Source organism: Lissotriton vulgaris, chromosome 2_1, assembly GCF_964263255.1.
Source record: "Lissotriton vulgaris chromosome 2_1, aLisVul1.2, whole genome shotgun sequence".
Lineage (NCBI taxonomy): Eukaryota > Metazoa > Chordata > Amphibia > Caudata > Salamandridae > Lissotriton > Lissotriton vulgaris.
In genome coordinates, this window is record NC_141687.1 from 595,913,540 (window position 1) to 595,933,156 (window position 19,617).

General features: G+C 43.7%; 1 protein-coding gene across 3 annotated transcripts in view; it reads right to left on the minus strand.

Moving 5' to 3' along the window:
• The window catches only part of COL16A1 (collagen type XVI alpha 1 chain), an 831,382-nt gene that overhangs the window by 326,647 nt on the left and 485,118 nt on the right, over positions 1 to 19,617 (minus strand). For all 3 annotated transcript variants that reach the window (XM_086955641.1, XM_086955640.1, XM_086955639.1), the window contains exons 13-15: positions 18,013 to 18,054; positions 15,413 to 15,457; positions 14,955 to 14,999 (exon numbers count right to left, since the gene is read on the minus strand). In XM_086955641.1, coding sequence (XP_086811767.1) covers positions 14,955 to 14,999; positions 15,413 to 15,457; positions 18,013 to 18,054 — 132 coding nt within the window. The remainder of the gene's footprint in view (positions 1 to 14,954; positions 15,000 to 15,412; positions 15,458 to 18,012; positions 18,055 to 19,617) is intronic.

Genomic DNA, 19,617 nt, shown 5'->3' on the forward strand with positions numbered 1-19,617 from the left:
GCATCAAGCCCTCCATCTGTGCGTGTTTCTGTCCTTATCTTGTCCCAGATTTGTTCCCAATGAAGGGCTAGTTTCAGCTATTCCCACAGAATCTTCACTATGCTTCTCTCAGGGGAAGAACAACTCCAACAAAGAGATGATGTTGATATTTTTGCTGAAAATATCCGTTGAGGAGACCAATGCCATCTTAAACTGTCCCAGCCTCAGCCTAGCCCTTCGTCGCGATAAATCAATATATCATCCCGATCCTCTTGGGGGATCTCTAGTTGTAGCCTGTATCCCCAATAATGATGCAAAATGTGGTCATGAAACTTATGGTGAATAAGCAGCCTGTGCAGGCCAGATACCAGCTCCTGAATACCCATAAAATTTAGGATCTGCTAATGCAAAAATCGGGGAGTTGTTGATTTGTATATTGGTAAAGCCCAGTTTGATCCCTAAACAGTGCCTTAATTGGTAGTAGCTTTAGAAATCTGTGGAGATTAGGTTATATTCCGTCTGGAGGTTTGCAAACATTTTGTTTTTCTGATAATAAGGGCCTGCTGTAGATATTGGCGGACTTGTTACTCTGTCACAACCGTAACGATATCCCATCCGTCAAAATATAAATCCCATAGGATATATTAGGATTTATATATCAGTAGACGGGATAATAGTCACCCCCCAAGCTCTTTATCAGGCCTTAAGTCATCAATCGCATCTATGCTTCTGCCTTTCTAGAAAGACTAAAATTCATGAATTAAACTGTAGTCATTTCCTCATTATAGCAGAGGGGTGCATGGCCGTGTAACTTACTGTTCATCCCGAAGTAGAAATGAGCCCTTCTCTGTACATGTATCACAGAATTAACAATGGGATTCGATTTGGCGAGGATATTGAGTTTGTTTAGCAGCGTACATGGGTACAAGATTTTTATCAAATTGCAGATGTGCTTTTTCCACACATACCCATATGGGAACCTCTGTGTGAGTAGGAGGCATATATTTTACTTAATCCGCCGCGTAAATCACACAGTATGTTTCGATGCAAGAGAGACTGGGTTAGCCAGATTTCATTGATACATGTAGTTTAGTGACATTAAGCATTGGCTTAGATACGTTCCAGATAACGTCTTTAATAGCTGCATTGAACCGATGCAGCATGTCTGGAAGTATTGCTAGGAAGATCATTGCAAAGACATAGTTACAATTTGGAGCAAAAATCAGTTTTGCTATTTCCACTCTTCCAGACTGGGGGAAGTGCAAGCTGGACCATCTCTGGCTATCGGTTGACAATTAATCCAAGCTGTAGTTAGGTTGTCCATGATCATGTTTTTCAGTCCTCTATTAATCTGGCTACCCAGGTAGCTAAGGTTTGTTGCCATCCATTGGAATGGGGAGTCACCTGACGATGCTTTGCAGTGCCTCCTGTTAATGATAGGGTGTTACGTTTTTCCTACTTTATCTCATGTCCAGAGAAACTCGAGAATTTTGAAATCAAGGAGGTAAGAGCTCTAATGGAGGTTTGAAGTTGCAACAGTGTAACTAGAAAGCTATTTGCATTTAAGAGAATTCTTTGTTCACCACCTGGCATATATATTCATGTATTTAACATCTCGTTTTATGGGCCACTTTGGCTAAGGGCTCTTTGCGAAAAAAAATAGTAGTGGGGAAATGGAGGTATCCCTACTTTGTGTCGCGAGTCAATGGTATGGTGCTGACAAGAAGCCATTCCAATTGACAACTGCTTTGGGGGTCTAGATGTAGCCATTTCACCTGTTAAACTTGTCCCTATTCCCATCTATTTTATTACATGGACAAAGGAAGTCCATTCCACTCTATTGAAAGCCTTCTCTTCATCAAGAGTTATGGCCATTTTTTCGCTTGCATCGTCTCCGTCATGCCAAAAAATAATGCATAGGATCTTCAAGTGAGTGATAGAGGATCTGTGAAGGATAAACAACACTTGTGTGGTGTGTATTATGCAATGTATGGCATTCTTCAGATGATCAGCTAACATTTTAGTTAGAAATTTCATATCAACGTTAAGTAAAGAGATGGGATGAAAGCTAGCACATTCTATGGGATCTTTGTTTGGTTTGAGAATTAGGGAGATTTTGGCTTTCTTAAACTGCAAAGGAAGCCCCTGTTCTCCTGCTTCATCAAACATCTTACATAAGATTAAGACTTCACTATGTTTAGAAAATTCCATGGGAAATACATTGTCAGCAGCAGTCTTTTCCGTTATCATACTCTATATGGCCATAGTAACTTAGTGCCAGATCTAGAGTTTGGCAGGGGGTACACTACCCTTTAGGATGGGGGAGTACAATACGTCCACCACCCGGATAACCTACCATCAGCCAAATTTAGAGATCACGGCTGCCCCAGCGGTGATCCCTGTACCTTGACAGGCACCACTGTCACGGCAGTTCCTGTCAAGATGTAAAAATGTTGATGGATGCCTGTCATCAGTTTTACCAGCCATACACCTAACTTTTACGAACTTTTAGTTTTTCAAAACAAACACCCAAAGTGGGATTTTGTTACTGAAAATGATAAACTAATTACCCCTATGCCCACGGTGTTGGCTCCCAGGGGTTGGGGTCATTTTTATTTTTGTTTTTGTTTGTGCAATTCAGTGTGGTTGGAGCGGTATAGATTTCTAAAAAATGAGGCAAAAGCATTGGTATTGCCTTAAGGATTTGTCAGTGATCCGTTTTTTTTTCGTCTCAGATTATTGGTATGTAGTATTTGCTTCCTTCTGTCTTAATTGCTGTGCCACTTATCAGCCTGTTTTCTCTACCTGTTCATATGTTTTTATTTCATCAGTGCACGGTAGTTGTATGACACAACTACGCTTTCCTTTCCAATGCGTTCATTAACAACGCAGGCAGAACAACAAATGTGTCTGTACCGCGCATTCCATTTACAACGCAAGTCAATACAATGACTTGCCTTAGGGGGGTGCTGGACTTTGGAATAGAATAATTTACTCTTCCAAATGCAGTCACCGCAACAGTAGGTAAAGAATTGGACTTTAAAGTCCAAAGCCACTTGACCTAACGCATATCGGTGTAACCCCTTGAGTTGTGAAGAGGACATTCACCTATTCTGTTATTGTAGTCTTTGTGTTATACTGTATCTTACTCAACCTTCACACCAACTCTCATGAACATGAACTTTACCTTGACATTTCAACCAAGTAACCCAGGAGAGTCAAGGAGACTTTGGTAGGCTTACTTTTCATTACAAACTCAGGACCCAGGTTCTATTTAGTAGGGACCGCAAGCAGTTTCACCTTTCATACTGTTTAGTGGTCCTTACAGCTTCGATGATCAAGAAGAGCCTGCAATGATGAATTATTCTGTTCAGGAGTTTGCACCTGGCTCCTATGTGAGGGTGTGTGGATGAGGTGTACATGCCTACTGGGAAGATAGATTATGGGAAGATAATATGGCCTGGGTAAAGGCCATTTAAAAATTAGCTAAGAACCAAATAGGGCTTGCTATTTGAAAACACTAGTTATGTGTGCCAGTCAACAGCATGTGTTAAAGGATTCATTAGTCACAGTGTGTTGATGATTACGCCATGATCTGAAGGATGGGCTGACAGTGTGACAAGTGCTGCAGTTGCTATGTGCATATATTTTGTAGTGTGCTACATTCTGTCATGGTTGTTTGAGTGCACTGATTTAAAAACATTCAAACTGTATAAATAAGGATCCAATTGAAACATAAAAAACATTTAATTAAATGTCATCTTGCTAGGCTGGAAACTTGAAGGATTCCAGGTACTGCATATAAACAACATTTCCAAGAACAGCTGAAATAAGCTTTAGAAATTACTTTGATTACCCTCTCACTCTCTTTTTGCTCCCTCTCATACCATGACTACAGTCACTATTAGTGACGATAATGTATATATATACACATATATATATATATATATATATATATATATATATATATATATATATATATATATATATATATATATATATATATATATATATTCCCTGTATTCCCTGAAAAAACAAAAGGTTATGGTGACATAATAGTTAGGTATTCTAATAATATCTTACTTTACATTTAAAAAAACTTCAGAAATTCTCTGAAAAAACAAAGGCTAAAGTGACATTATAATTAGGTGAAAATGACAGTTAAAATATAACTTTGTAAACTGAAAAAAACACTGAAATTCCTCGTAGTTTGCTCAGCGAACTAAAAGTTGTACCACAACCAGATCCTCTGCTGTCATCAATGGTGTCATCTGAGATTTTATCAGTGATGTCATCAGCATAGCATGGTGGGGGTTTGAGTAAGGCTTTGCCTTTGGGTAGGCTCTACCCTCAAAAAGACACAGGTGGCCACAGCCCACTTAGCACTGCTGGCCCAGCACCAACCCCCCGTGTGCTCTCAGCCCCTATTGCATATAGGCATTTGTCATGTGTAAGGCTTGCCACAGGGCTTGGCAAAGGTCCCAATGGTGGTCAACCCCTGCTGCACATGGATGTTGGCTGTGCACAGCAGGGGTGCTGCAGGGCCTCCGCTCTTTCCAAAGGTCTGCTGTGCACAGTCATTTGTGGTGCAAGCAGAGGAGTGCTAAACTGTTTTCTTTTTACTTTTTTCATAGAAGGCTCTGCGGTGTCCTGGAAGGGTCAGGATCTGCAAGTTCGGTCCTGGTCCTTGAATCCCACAAAAGAAATCACTTTTTAAATGTATTTTAAATGCTGGAGGTTCCCTCCAAGCGCCCCTCCTAGTCTTACTCATCCTGCCCGTGATGCTCTATTTTTCTTTTACCTTTCCCAAATGTGGTGATTGGTGCACCACATTGGATAATGGGGAGTAATAGATTTTTTTCTGCAATGGTTAGCCAATCAGACATTGGCAGAATTACAACTAAAGTAGCTGGATTCGCTAGTTTGCATTGGCCGATTTTGAAAAAAACTTCCCTCATCCATTGGTGTTCCTTTATTTTTTTTATGGATTTGCAAATCCTTAGAGTATTAATTTTCGAAACACGCACTGTGTTACAGGATTTGTGGATCATGCACCCTCTCTGGGCAAAGGGGAGCTTCCTGGAGTCTCAATATCTGTGAATCCTGCAAAAATGAATAAAACATTTACATGTGCTATAACCAATGAGCTATGTACACAAGGGAGAATATGATGTTACCATGATTTCAAATACAACGCATGGCTTCACCACGCAAATTTTACAACGCTAGTGTCTTTACCACGCAGAATAATAGAACGCAGCATTTTACCACGCATAAAAACGTTAGTAAGCATCCAACGTCCATTATGCCCAAAAATACACTAAAATAAACATAACGAAACGGATAGGCAAAAAAAATATGTCATCAGAAGTGACATTGTTTATCTTTTGTCACTTTCACTGACCCTCTAAAATCGTGTCCCCAAGCAAGATGGCTGAATATTTCGTCAAAGAAGGTCATTTGTTAATTTTTAATATACATTTTATATTACACATTCAGTTAGCTTTTTTTATCGTTTTTAATTCTACATTCCAAAATGTTTTTTTAAATTTTTTTTTGTTGTTTTTTTGGGGGGGAGACCCCCCCAGCCCCCCTTTTTTATTTTTTTCCATTTCCACCCATGCCTTTACTACTTGTCACGTACTTAATGTATGCGTGAAAGCACTTCTATCAAAATAAAAAAAGGACTTTTTTTTACGTACACTCAGAACGTAGGATGGTTGACCGGAATGTTTCTTTCGTGGTAAAGACGATCGTGGAAGGCATACGCGTGGAAAAGACGTTTACGTGGTAAGTGCCCCGTTGTAAACGTTACGCGTAGTAATGCCTTCGTTGTAAATGATGTTTCCCCACAGGGGATTGAGGGCCTATGAGGGTTGGACACAGTGCCTGGCCAATGGCAAGGTCTGGAGGCCCACTCCCACTGTGCACTGCTTCAGCCATGCAAAACTGGAGTTGAACTCTTGCAGAGAATTAGGCCAAACCTTGTACATGGAGGGTTGAAAGCATGGCGTGCAGCTACCCCGATGTGCAACCCCTGGAGGGTTGGGCACAGGGCCTAGCTGCAGTCCAGAAACTTCAGCTAAACCATGTATTGGGCTGCCTGTGTAGTGAGTTGCTTTAATAAAATGTGGATGTGATGTATATTAAAAATAACAGAAAGTCCTTGACAAAATACACAGTTAAAATGAAGTCATGGCTAGCTTTGTTCATAACATCTTATTATACGCTTTAGAAGCTTCTGAAGTTCACAGTTAAATTGCATTTACGATTATGAAACAAAACATAAAGCTCCCTGAAATTCCAGATTTTTGCTATTTCCACAAATCATAGCGTTCACACCGGCCATGCAAACTATAATGGGCACACAAAAAGCAACATTCAGAGGCTAACTTTTTGTGTAAAGAGTCGAGTCAGAGGGAGTGGCACAGTGGGAAGAGAAGAGTTAGTATTGGTAAGGAAACAAGTTCCATCTTATTATGAGAGAAAAGGACTCTTTGGGATAAGGGAAGAGATCACCTGACTAGTTCAGGAAAGGTGGAGGTAAAACTAGTACCAGGTGATCCTCAATTGGCATGCCATCCACTGGGTGCTTAGAGTTATTGAGGAACTGGGAGTAAATCCTATTTAAGTTGGCAGATTTACATTTGGAGTGAAGATAGCAACAGACAATTTAAAAAAGGAGCAAGACATTGCCAAACAAGCAAAGATGGCCTTTTACCAGCTCTCTCTGCTAAAGAAAGTTAAACAATTGTTTTTCAAAAAGCGACTTCCGAATTTGTGTTCAAGATGTTTTACCCTCGCATCTGGGTAGTGGCAATGCCCTACTCCATGGCCAACCAGACTCCAACCTGGCATCCAGCGTCTCATGTCAAAAATATGATCAACATCAATCCCACCCTGATGGAACTCCACTTCCCTTGCCGGCCCGCCTCATCTTCAAAACCATCTGCATCACTTACAAAGCCATCACTGCCAGCACCCCCACTTTTCTTGCAGACAAGATCGCCATCTCTGGTGGTTCTCAGCACACTTACAGCCAGGACACCATCTGACTGCTGACTAAGAAGAGTAAAAAAGACAAAAACAGGGCAACAGGCCTTTTTCATCTATGCACCCAGGATGTCGAACAACATCCCCATATCCATCAGGGTAACCCCAACGTGGCTCCAATTTAGCAAAGTGTTGAAGATTCGCCTCTCTAAAGAACACTAAATCACACTACATTAACCAGCCACAACTCAGCTTCCTCCCCTATTACTCGCCCACTTTAAGATTTCCATTGACAATGTACAGCACTTTGATGCCTTTTGGGTGTGTTCCCCATTATAGAAATATCCTTTAAATACATACATACGTACATCTATACATACATACAAACAACACACTCCTGTGTACAGTGTGAAAACAAGCCCACCATCCAGTTGTAGGTTTTAGGGTTTTATTTGGCAAAATCCTAACTTAAGTCTGTCTTAAGTATGTCTTAAGTCTGTTTTAAGACAAACTTAAGACAAAATCCTAACTTCTGTGAATACCAAAAGTGGTAAGTTTAGGATTTTGTCTTACGTTAGTTCTGTGAATCGGGCCCTGAGTGAGCTCTTTTCATAATGATGAAATAGTTTAATATTATTTTGTCCAGCTGTACGTTGCCGGACTCTTGGTCACAAGCAATTATCAGTTAAGTATTAAAACCAGATAATGACTGAACAAACTTTTAAGGCTATGATCCCATATTGTTACTATATAATCATTACAAAGGAAAACATCTATTACAGTGCAGGCATTACATCGTAATGCCTTTACAACGCAAGTTGTTACAACAAAGCGTTGTTACATCGCATGCCATTACAACGCAAGTTGTTACAACGACTTGCTTTAGGGGCAGAAGGTGTTGGATTTTTTGTCCAACACATTCCATTCTGTTGCACACACTTGAATTGGAATAATAAATTATACTATTCTAAACTCCAGCGCCCCCCCTACAGAAAGTCGTTGTAACGATTTGCATTGTAACGGCATGCAATGACACAACGCGTCATTGTAATGACTTGTGTTGTAATGGCATGCATTGTAAATGCATTCGTTGTAATGAGTGCTATTCATTACAAATGATATTCAGGAATAATAGCAGAGAGGTAAAGTAAACACACAGGATCATTGATACACGACAATCAGAAGGGGTTCATTCACCTAGGAAGACAGTATGCATAGAAAGATTGTTCTTGTAGCTACAGAAGAGTCTAACTCCATTTCTTTGGCAATTGCTGCCACAAGGGATTTCAAGAAGGGCAAAAAGAATTTTCTGTGGGCAAACTGTAGATGCTTTGGGTTAAAATAAAAAGATTAAATGCATGTAGATAGTACCCCATGAGAGAATATATATGTAGATGGACATCTGATGACATCTCCCGCTCCATCTGAGGTGTATGAGCGAACTCCCTCTCTTTAAGAGAAATCTAAAAACCCATCTCTTTCCTAGAGTAGTGTGATCTTCATGACCTTGTGCTGAATTGTTCAGTCAAAGCGCCAGGATACCATTTGGGTGACAGTGTTTTGCGCTATACAAAACTGGAATACATACATACATACATACATACATGATTGGGTTACCTATTTCAAGAGGCACATCTCAGAGATGGCTGCTATCCCCAAAACGTTTTCAAAATGCATTGAACTGCTAGCAAAGTAAATAAGTCTAAGGCCCTCATTTCTATTGCCTGGCTGGGAAGGTGACCACTATCGCAACCTTTAAAATCCTATACTACTGGAATCTGAACATAAAAGGAGGAATAATTATCACCTATAACAAGTTGTGCCCTTAAAAACGAGGCACAGCATGCAAAATCGGTATTTAGCAAATCAGGGGCCCGATGTAGGTGGCCCATTACGGGTCGGTAAACCCAAAATTCGGTAAATTTCAGGCTTACCGACTGGTATTGAGCCATTTCAGATGTAGGGGATGATTCAGTAAATACAGAATCGGTATTTACTGATTCTGTATTTACCGAATCATTATTTACCGATTTGGTATTTACCAAATCGGTAAATGGCATGTAGGAAGCACTTTTAAGAGTGCTTATGTGCTTTAAGGATTCGTTATTTACCACCAACTATTAGTTGGTGGTAAATACCGAATACTTTGTAAATGCAAATCTGTGCATTTTCAACAGTGCCATGTGGCAGACATACATGCCCTTAGGGCATGTATGTGTGCCACATGTGCACACAAGCACTATTCAGGGGTGCAACAGGGTGTAAATGTGCCACCCTGCCACCCTTGAATGTTTCCCTATTTTACAGAATCGGTATTTACCGATTCGGTAATTCACATTAATTCCTATGGGCCTCCATGCCCATAGGAATGAATGGGAATTACTGAATCGGTAAATATCGATTCGGTAAATACCGAATCATACTGATTTGGTAATACTTACCGAATTTTTTTCTACATAGCATTTACCGATTCTAAAATACTGAATCGGTAAAATTCAGTATTTTTGAATTGGTAAATTTGGATTACCTACATCTGGCCCCAAATTCGCCATTGTTTGCCTTTTTAAAGACCCATTTTCCCTGATAAATTTTAGCATGTTTGAAAACTCAGAGGGTGTGATAATTATCACAACCCACAATTCCAATCGCACAGTGATCAGAATTTAGCCCTGCACTTTTAATGAGGACCTCTATGTTTAAATTATTCTATTTAGGTACATGGGGTATAAATGGACCTTTTCACTGGGAACCAGGCAAAAGCACCTCAGATTTGATTAGACTATATCACACATTATTGAGACTATGAGTTTGGCTTAATATCGAGGCACCTTATCAATAAGAATAAGCCTGGAACTTGGACATCTCCTCTGTACAAGATGCGGAGAAGATGAGGTTTCTATTGATCCAAATCACTAATGGTTTATAAATTCCTTGGTCTCTGTTAACATGAACAAGGTCAGTAAAAAAATCGAAGTTGCTGAACTCCAGGATACATATTCCTCTCTTCATCTTTGGGAGGGCGGACGTAACGAAAATGTCAATTTTCCCACCGCTCAACTTTTAATCCCTCTCGACTTTACTAAGGAAACATTACAAAGATTCAGGATAAGATGAATAACTTGAGCTGGGCCTCAAAGAGCGATGATTTTCGTGGGAAAAGTTAGAAAGATCTTTAAGGAAAAGCAGGCTATAATTTCCAGATTTACAAATACGTACTTGGACCATTCATTTAAATAATCAAGTAATGAATTGAGTAATCAAGTAGCAAAGAACTTCAACCACTGAGCAGTCATGTCAGCTCCACATAGTGGTAAAGTGTTTACTTTTAATTATACGAACTGCATTATTTTGAGAAAGAGAGAACTCTTCAGGCCGCAGCAAGAATGTGATAGATCTTTAGGAGGGCATTTGAATTCCCATACTATTGGTATTTACAGCCAATTTGGGACCCTCCTAGAAGTCAAGTTAGAACAACAGCGTGTTTGATCTGGTGCACTCTGCTGATGGGTGCCAGGCGTTTGCCATGAGATGTCCTGCTGGGAGAAGCAAGGAATGTAATGAAATATAGAGCATTGATTGAATAATGTTGATCGACTTGGAACTGGTACGAAATTGTATACATCGCTTAGCAAAAATTATATGATAAAGTATGTAGCATTATCGTAATAACGATCCACTTGCAGTGTGTCCAATAATGTATGTAGGTATTTTATATTGAAAAAGTGAATAGTGCTTTTGAAAGAATCAGAGGAGGGCGATTCTGTTGTATCACTATATATTAGGCAATAATTTTAACTTTTACATCATCACGACTTAAAACGTTTTAATTGTGAACTTAAAAACAATACCTTTTTCTATTCTTTATGAGGAAAATGTATTCACTCGTATTGTACAAGAGCGCATGGTACGCCCAGGACATGTTTCTCTTTTCCCATCATATGTTTTCACTTTATATGTCAATGATTAGGTCAAGCACGTGTAAGAATAGAAACCAGTAAGAAAATGGCGTTTGTTTCACGTGAACAAGGCCATTAACGCAGCTGAGACGCCTAGTGGCAGCTCTCAATGATTTAAGTTAAAGCCTTCAAGTGTCAGCGCCTGCTTCTTATTTTCACAAATCGTGTGTTTAAAATACAGAGCAGCCGTCTCCATTTACTTGCTGACACACCCTCATGTTATCGAGCACAGCAGTTGTATGGTAAAGCAATGGCATATTTATATCACGGGTGTTAGACCTAGCATATCCTGGCGTGATTACCCCTGACTTTCTGCCTCTGCCTCCTTGCATTTAGATGCTTTGGGTACTTTGCCACTGCTGATCAATCTCAAAGTACAAGAGTTTGCTATGTAAAATGTAATGGTGATTGGTTGCCCCCGATTGGTATGTTTGCCTTACTAGTAAAGTGCCTAGTGATGTGCACTGTGTGTGCCAGGGCTAGTAATGCAAGGGCATGCAGAGAAGGGAACTCAGGCCTGGAGTGTAGGGCCTGCGCACAGAATGCTATGTTAGCATGTTGTCCTGACAAGTGCAACCACTTGTCAGGCCTGACTTTCCCTTTTACATACATGTTGGGCACTCCTGTGGTAGATCCCAGGTAACCCCTGGGCAGGGTCGCAGTGTAGGTAAAAGGCAGAACATGTACTGAGGTGCGTGCTATGTTCTGAAAGTGAAAGACTCTCCATTTCGTTTTTCACTGCTGAAAGGCCATAGGACAGAATGGGGGAGGCTGGGTTTCCAGTCAGTTTACAATTGAAGAGGTGAAGTTCAGTATGTATGAACTCACAGTGTCATAACACATCTTTCTGTGAAGGTGGTTTTGTCACTGTGTGTTCAGAAACCACTCTTTTAGAAAGTGGCTGGGTGTTGTGCTCTGAGCATTTCTGTGTATCTCGGAAATGTGGATTGTCTGTCTTTAACTGAAAGGTGAGAGGAGCTGGGAGTGGTCTTGACCCAGGGAGGTGTTGAGATGGTCGAGTGGCGTGGTGCAGCGGCCAGGCAGCTGACTTCGGAGCACATGGTTCATGGTTCTATCCTGGCTACGGCGGCAGCTCAGCTCAGCACCATGTGACTCTGGGCAATAGCTCACTTAATTTCCACAACAGCCCCCAGCGCCTTGAGACCCGTAAGGGTGAGTAGTTCGCGCTTTACAAATACGGATTTACATTTACATGGCAGCAGGCTGCTCTGTATCTGGAGAGTTGGGGGAGGAGAAGCCTGGGAGGTGAAAAGGCCTGGGCTGGTGCTATAAACCAATTGACCCATCTCCTGCTGAGTGACTAAGGATTCAGACCCCCAGTATCAAAGGGAGAGAGGTGACACTGGGAGGGAGACACCCAGACCTGATATAGGGAGGGGTCAGGGGTATAACTAGGAGGGTTCAAACCCGTGAAAGGAGGAATGCAACAGATAGGGATTGAGACTGTAATGTATTGACCATTCTATGGTCAAGAGGAACCACTGCTAAAGAAGGAGCAATTGAAGAGACTGCTGTGGACAGACCAATCCTTGCTTCGTGATCTGGGTCTGCAGTTTGCTGTTCTAATTCAGGGAGATGCTATTGGGACTGTGCTTGGAGGCGCTGGGCCCCCCTGCTTGAAGAAGACTGTGCTTTGTGCTGTGTCTTGTAACCCCCAAGGGCCTGAGGTGAGCTGGCTCCGTGTTTGGAAAATAGGATCATAAAAGTTCCAGAGAAGTCCCAAGCAACTCAGTGTGCACATGCTTTTGCAGCTTGAGACCCTCAGAAGTTGTGCTGTGTGATCGTGGGCATGCAGGAGTAAGCTAAGTCTCGGACCCGCAGAGGGCGTGTTGAAGTGCAGGCGAAGTAGTTGGTGAGGAGCGCCTGGTCGTGGTGTACAGGGAGAGACAAGGCGAGGCTCGGAAGCGCAGTATGCATGTCGTGGTGCAGCCTGGGTGTTGGTGAGGAGCGCCTGGACATCGTGTGCACCAAAGGAAGAAGTGAGTCTTGGACACGCTGGTTGTGTGTTGTGGTGCGGATCGGCTGTTGGTGAAGAGCGCCTGGGCCTCGAAGGCACCAAAAGAAGAAGTGAGTCTGAGACGCGCTGGGTGCCTGTCGTGGTGCAGCCAAGGCGTTGGTGAGGAGCGCCTGAACATTGTGTGCACCGGGAAAAGAGGTTAGACTCGGACGCGCAGAGCACATGTCGTGGTGCAGCCAGGGTGTTGGTGAAGAGCGCATGGGCACCGTGTGCACCGGGAGAAAAAGAGAGACTGGAACGCGCACGGTGTGTGTTGAAGTGCAAGCAGAGCGCTGGTGAAGAGCGCTGGATCGTCGTGAGCACCAGAGAAGAGGCGAGTCTCGGATGCGCGGTGTGCGTGTTGAAGTGCAGCCTGAGGTGCTGGTGAGGAGTGCCTAAGTAGGGGGTGCACCGAATTGGAAGTAAAGTCTCTACAGTGCTGAAGGAGGATCTCGGGGTGGACTGAGACCACCGGCAGGAGGGCCAAGTCATTGGGCCCTCAGAGTCACTCGCAGCAGCACGGACCGGCAGCCACGGAAGAGCTGAGTCACTGCCCGAGTCTGCCGCACCCTGTGACGGAGTTGTGGGTCAAGACCCAAGTCGCAGGCATTGTGGAGGAGAGTGGGGTCACGCCCCCCCATGTAATGTGGATCAACACCTGGGGTAGGGTGCGGGCCCGCCGGGACATTCTCTCGGCCTCCTGTTTCAATCAGCTGTGTGAGCCATTGCTTCAGCTCGGATCCCGGCCTGTGCTGACCCAAGGAGGGGCAGCACTGGGGCCGAAGTGGGAAGCAGTACTTTTGTGTCATCATTTGATCCATAACGGGGGCACTGTTAATGGAGCACGTAAAACTGTTTTATTACACTTTGCAATATTGCTGCTAAGGAACTATTGAACTGTCGTATGACGCCGGACCTCGTTTGGCCCTGACAAACTACATGCTTAGTGCGCTATGCACTGCGTTATTTTTCCCTTGCATATTACCTGATTGTAATGTGGCGCATTACATTATTTCTTCAGTGCACAGTATCTGAGTATAACGTGGCACAGTGTATTATTTCTTCCTTGCACTGTACAGGATTGTAGCGTGACGCATTGTTTTGTTTCTTCCTGATACAGGGCATGCTGGTGGTGATACGCTTTGCATTATTTCTTCAATTGCAAAGTAGATGACTGTGGAGCTAGGTATGGCATCGGTTCTCTGTTGCACAGTATAAGAGAATATGGTTACGCATCGCAGTATTTGTTTCCTTTTGCAATGTGTATGATTCTAGCAATACGACTGGCCTAACCTTTTGGAAACGGTTAGAAGTGAGCTTAACTGTTGGTTAGGAGTGGTGGTTGGGATTAGAACCTACCAACCCACAGGAAGGAATACTACCCATTATTTTATGTTGATTTTGTATTGTGTGGTTATATCATATAACCTCGTATATAAATGTTATACTCATTTTATAAAAACTTGTGTGGAGTCTATTTGTGGTGACATCATTGGGTTGCTGTGAGCGTGGTTGCACATACGGAACACATTTGATGGCGGCGGTTAACGATAAGGACCCCCACTTCCAACAAAGGGTGTTAATGGGCACATGGTTCTTCAATACAACAGAATATTCTTTGTTAAGCCTGTTGTACAGATTTGGGATCATCAGTGGTCCATAGAGGAGCTGAAAATACTACTGATAATCGCCTTTGAGGCATAAGCATGCTCTACCAAGTACTTATACGATTCACCTCTTAGTTTGAACATACATTTTGTCAAAGGGGTTGCGTCTACAAGAGTTGATTCTTGACCTAGGATCTGGCAGTCTGGTTCCTTTATGGAACCATAATACTTTCTTTACTGCTTCTGGGATAGACACTCCGAACCTTTCCCCCCAAAAGCTCCTCCCTCATACCCTAAAGAGGGCTTTCTCCCCCATTCCACCCACACCCATTGTTGGTTTCACCCTGAGAGACACCAAGCTCTGTACAGAATATACCTGAAAAGCCGTCCAGACTCGCTTACCTTATGTCCTGATGGTCCTGCAGGTCCAGTCACTCCATCCTTCCCCTGTTGGAACCAAAGGAACATTATTTACATTTCTTGAGAATGAGATTGATGAGTGTGTTTTATATCCACAAATTTGAGGGGTAGATAATCACTATTGACCCCAAAGTAGATTGCAAATCCACAAGATAGAAGTTCTGATCACTGCGGACATGAACCAGCTAGCATCCTTTTCCCCCGCCAAGAACACCCTGGAGAGAGTGTGACCCCAGTTGATACATTTTAATTGTATCGGTTGAGTTTGAACTGAAAATAAATTGATTGGGGGAGCGTATACACAAACCTAGTCCCCCGCCTGCCCACCCACCCCAGAAAAGCATACTTCTAGGAAGTAAATGTGACTGCTATGCTCTGGTAACATGGTGTTGAGAATAGTGGAAATAGGCATTGCAGAACACAGGCTTTTTGTAACTTACAGGATCACCTCGCTCTCCTTTTTCACCCGGGTCGCCAGCAGCGCACTATGGAAAAGAAAGAAATTGAAAGGGCTGACTTCTAACACCATCATTAACCTCCTCCTCCTTCTCTAAAATGTGGTGGTAGCAACGGACATCCTTATCTGAAATAGCCAAGCCCCCCATGAAGATTAAACACAGAGCTCATACAAAGACCGATCTGAGCCGATCTGAATTCAGCGATACTAAAAAGTACAATACAGAATCAGCACACAGCCTGATCCCAGCTCATCACACACCCGGCTAATAAAGGTTCAACACAGACAGAGCTGTGTCCTCAGTTCACACTGAAATGTGCAAAATTCAGACAACTAGAGATATGTCTGAGCTTCTACACGCAAGGGAAGCAACAGATGCTGGGAATCCCCTCATGGGAGGGGATAGTAGGCCAGCCCTTGCCAGATGAAATGGACATCCACCCTTCATGGCGGATCGACTAATGACGCCCCTCCCCTACTTGCAAAAGAGTTGATCAAGGATCAACTCAGCCAGATCTGGCCTCAGTACCCACAGGAATGCACAATACAGAGCCACTGCAGAGACCTTTCTGAGTTTATACACACTGTACCAGTGGTTCTTAACCCTTGTGGTCCGCGAGACATACTGAGGGACTCCACGTCTCTTTCAAATTAAATAGTATTAAAAATAATATATTAGACTTAATAACTTATATATAAATAATAACACAAAATATTTGTGAAGTAAACAAAACATTTTAATATTTGAGCATTTGTTTGGCGAATACTTCTTTTTGTAGTTTTGTGTCTGTTTTGAGGATCAAATCATATAAAATGCTTAGGGCAGGGGTCATCGGCTTCCAATACTGACTCAGTGGCATCCTTGGACTCCAGAAATGTTGGGGGGGGGCGGGAATACAGAAGTCAAAGGGTTACAAACCAATGCACTAGACTGCACAATACAGAACCGACACACAGGCAGATGTGAGCAGATCTGACCTTAGTACACACTGGAATGCACAATACAGAGTCAATGAAGACATATATCCGATTTTATACATACTGGACCGTACAATACAGAACGGACACACAGCCACATCACACACCAGGGTTAAAGCACTGAGCAATACGCATTTTGATCTTAATCAAGCATGACCTATAACACACAACCAGATGTGAGTTTGGCCCGCTCTACACATTAAGCAATGTAGAATCAACACAGAGCTAGATCTGAGGTCATCACTTGATAGACAATACAGGACCAGCACACCACCATTCGTGAGCTCAGTACATACTGCAGTACACAGTACAGAAACAACACACACAACCGCGTCTGAGCTCAGCACCCAGTGTGCAATAAAATACAGAACCATCTCAGAGGGTCCGAGCTGAGATCTCAACCACACAAAACTAACAAAATAATCATACCTGAGGTCAGGACTCATACAGTGTACAATTCACACCTGAGCTCAGTACCTTCTGTACTGTATTGGTAAGAAGGAGCACACAGGCATGTGGGCTTAGCTTGGTGCTTAATTGGATTTTGTGGATGTAATGCAGATGGGGCCCATCAGCAGTCATTTTTGTGGACCGAGATTTATCATGTACTCCTAAACCTTTGGCCCAGAGCCAGCAAGATAAAGGCATGGGAGGGGGAGGAGAAAAATAAATAAAACCTGTAATAAAGGATAAAAGCAGGAAGGAACCTGCAAGCGTACGATAAAGTGGCAGGGAGTGTCTGGTGGTGGATGAAAGAGGCATGAGATGGAATTGAAACTAGACAGCCTTGGTGTTCAGTAGCACCTTCCGACGGTTTCCAACACAAATGTGGGCCCCAGCACTTACTATTTTACAAATTAAGTTCTGATTTGGCCCACACTTTAATGAACAAAATAGAACCAATACTCAGCCGGGTCAGAACGCATTGCTTACTGAGCACTCAGCAGCCTGGGCCAAACCGCACTGAATCTTCCTCAGTGCAAAACTCGCATCCAGGCTTGTTCGGTACTTAATTGAGCCAGTGATTGTAGGTGGACATTAAAACAGAGACAAAGGGAGAAAGTTGGGATGGAAACGAACCCGCAAGAGTAAGATGATGAGGCCGGAATGCCTGGTGGTGGAAAAAAGAGGCATGAGGTAGAATCAAGACTACACAACCATGGCATTTGGCACTCTGTTGTTGGATACTGCTGGCCAAAAACATCTGAACAAAACTTCGGGCCGGACACTTCTTTTACAAACAAAGCGCTGCAGGTACCCATGCAAAGTGCACAGTTGACAAAAGGGCCGGACTGGCCATAGCGGGAAACAGGTGTTATCCCGGTGGGCCGGAAGGGTGGGAGCCGGTTTTCAAGTGGTGGGGGCCACAGTACAAAAAGCAGTGCTAAAGCGGACAAAGACCTGCTTCTCGCTAGCATGCCCCCCCCCCTCCACCCACCCAGGGTCGGTCCCGCAGAATTGCCAGGGCTGGTTTGTGTTCCAAGTCGGGCCCTGGTTGACAGGTCCAGAGAGGCTTTGTTCAGTCTTGTTTGACAGTCCTTCAGACACACCCTACAACCATAGCCAACTGAGCATGCGTGGAAGACAGCAGTGGGTGTGGCTCACCTGAAGTGGCTCCTCTTCAGATATGCGGACACAGTCCAAGCCCTGGGGAAAAAATAAGAACGAAACGTTAAAACCATCTAAGTCATTTCACTACATGTTTGTCAGTGAGTCCAATTATTAAGCTTCCTACAGTGTGACTGCCTTAAGGAGAGCACTAATCCTGGGGTACTGTGGTGCGCTCATGTGACGTACTATTGTGAAATGTAAATGCCAGCATTGGTTAAGCGCACAGCTACCTCCAACGGAGGTGTATCGACACTGGGGGCCGTCAAAAAGATAAAGCAAGCTATTGACCAGAGTCACATGGTGCTGGCTAAACTGCTGTCGGAGCCGGTGATCGAACCATGAACCCTGTAGCCCTGAGTCATGCACCCTGGCCGCTGCGCCACACCTATTCCACTGAAATCACTGACATTAGATGAATGAAAGTGCTCTGACCACAAGCACCTACAGGTGCAACTGGGCCCCTGCTTGGACTGAGCGAAGCCCGGGCGCTCACAGAAGAGATGTCCGCTCTAACAGGTAAAGGGGATCACAAGTACACAATTATGTTGTGAGGGAGTTGCCACTGAATTGAGGGGCTGTAGTGTTTACAGAATTAGCGTTCTATGGCTGGCTTGGGGTGTGCTCGTGCCTAGAAGTGCGCCAGGATACTGTGAGTGTGCACGGGAGAGTACAAGCTCACTCAGGCATGCTAACGTGCCATTAACTGCGGAAACCTTGCAAATGCTGTGTTTGGACTGAGCGTGGGGCCCATATCCTCACAGAGGAAAATGGCGTTCCGAACTGAATAAGGAGGGCACGTGTATGCCCAGATGAATTGCGGTACTGAGAGTTACCTGCCTGCCCAGCAGGGCCGGCGCTAGGCATGGGCAGCATGGGTGGCTGCCCAGGGCGCAACGCTCAGCCCATCAGCAGAGGGCCTCGCAAAAGTGTTTCCCCACCAGATCTTAGGCCTCGCGTCTGTGGTGAGCACTGCATGGCCCAGGGAAGGGCTGCCTCTCCCCTGGGCTTCGCAAGCATGTGTAGGATTAGGGGAAGAGGCCCCCCTCCCCCGTACCTCATAGCACTTGGCAATGGCTGTTAACCCCCAGGGAGGGAGCCCTTTTCCTCCTGGGCCTTGCAGCCCCACATGTCGCGCGAGGCCCGTCTGCATTTACCAGGTTTGACCTGTGATTGGGGATGCCGTCCACTTCCCACTCCAGTGCCAATTAGTACGCATTTTAGGGCCTGACAGTTTTAATGATTTATAAAGACAAGCAACTCTTACTCTTTCAGATGCTGATGAGCTGTGAAAGAGATGCTGATCAGTGGCAGAAAGGAAGGAGCTGTAGCACACAAGGGGGGCATGCCCCATGCAGGGTCACGAGCACCTTCCGTAATTTTGATGCAAATAGCTTTCAATGTGTAAATGAAACCCGTTTTCTTCTGCTTTTTTTATATAGCGCAAACTTGACGAAAGGTATTGGAGTGCTTTACATGAGCACCAGTTACGTTAAAAATGGACATATTCATTTTTTTAGGCACAGTGTGATTAAGTGATTTGCGAGAATCACAGGATGAGACACGGTCAAAACTCAAGCCTGCCCAAAGTCGGCAGCTCTA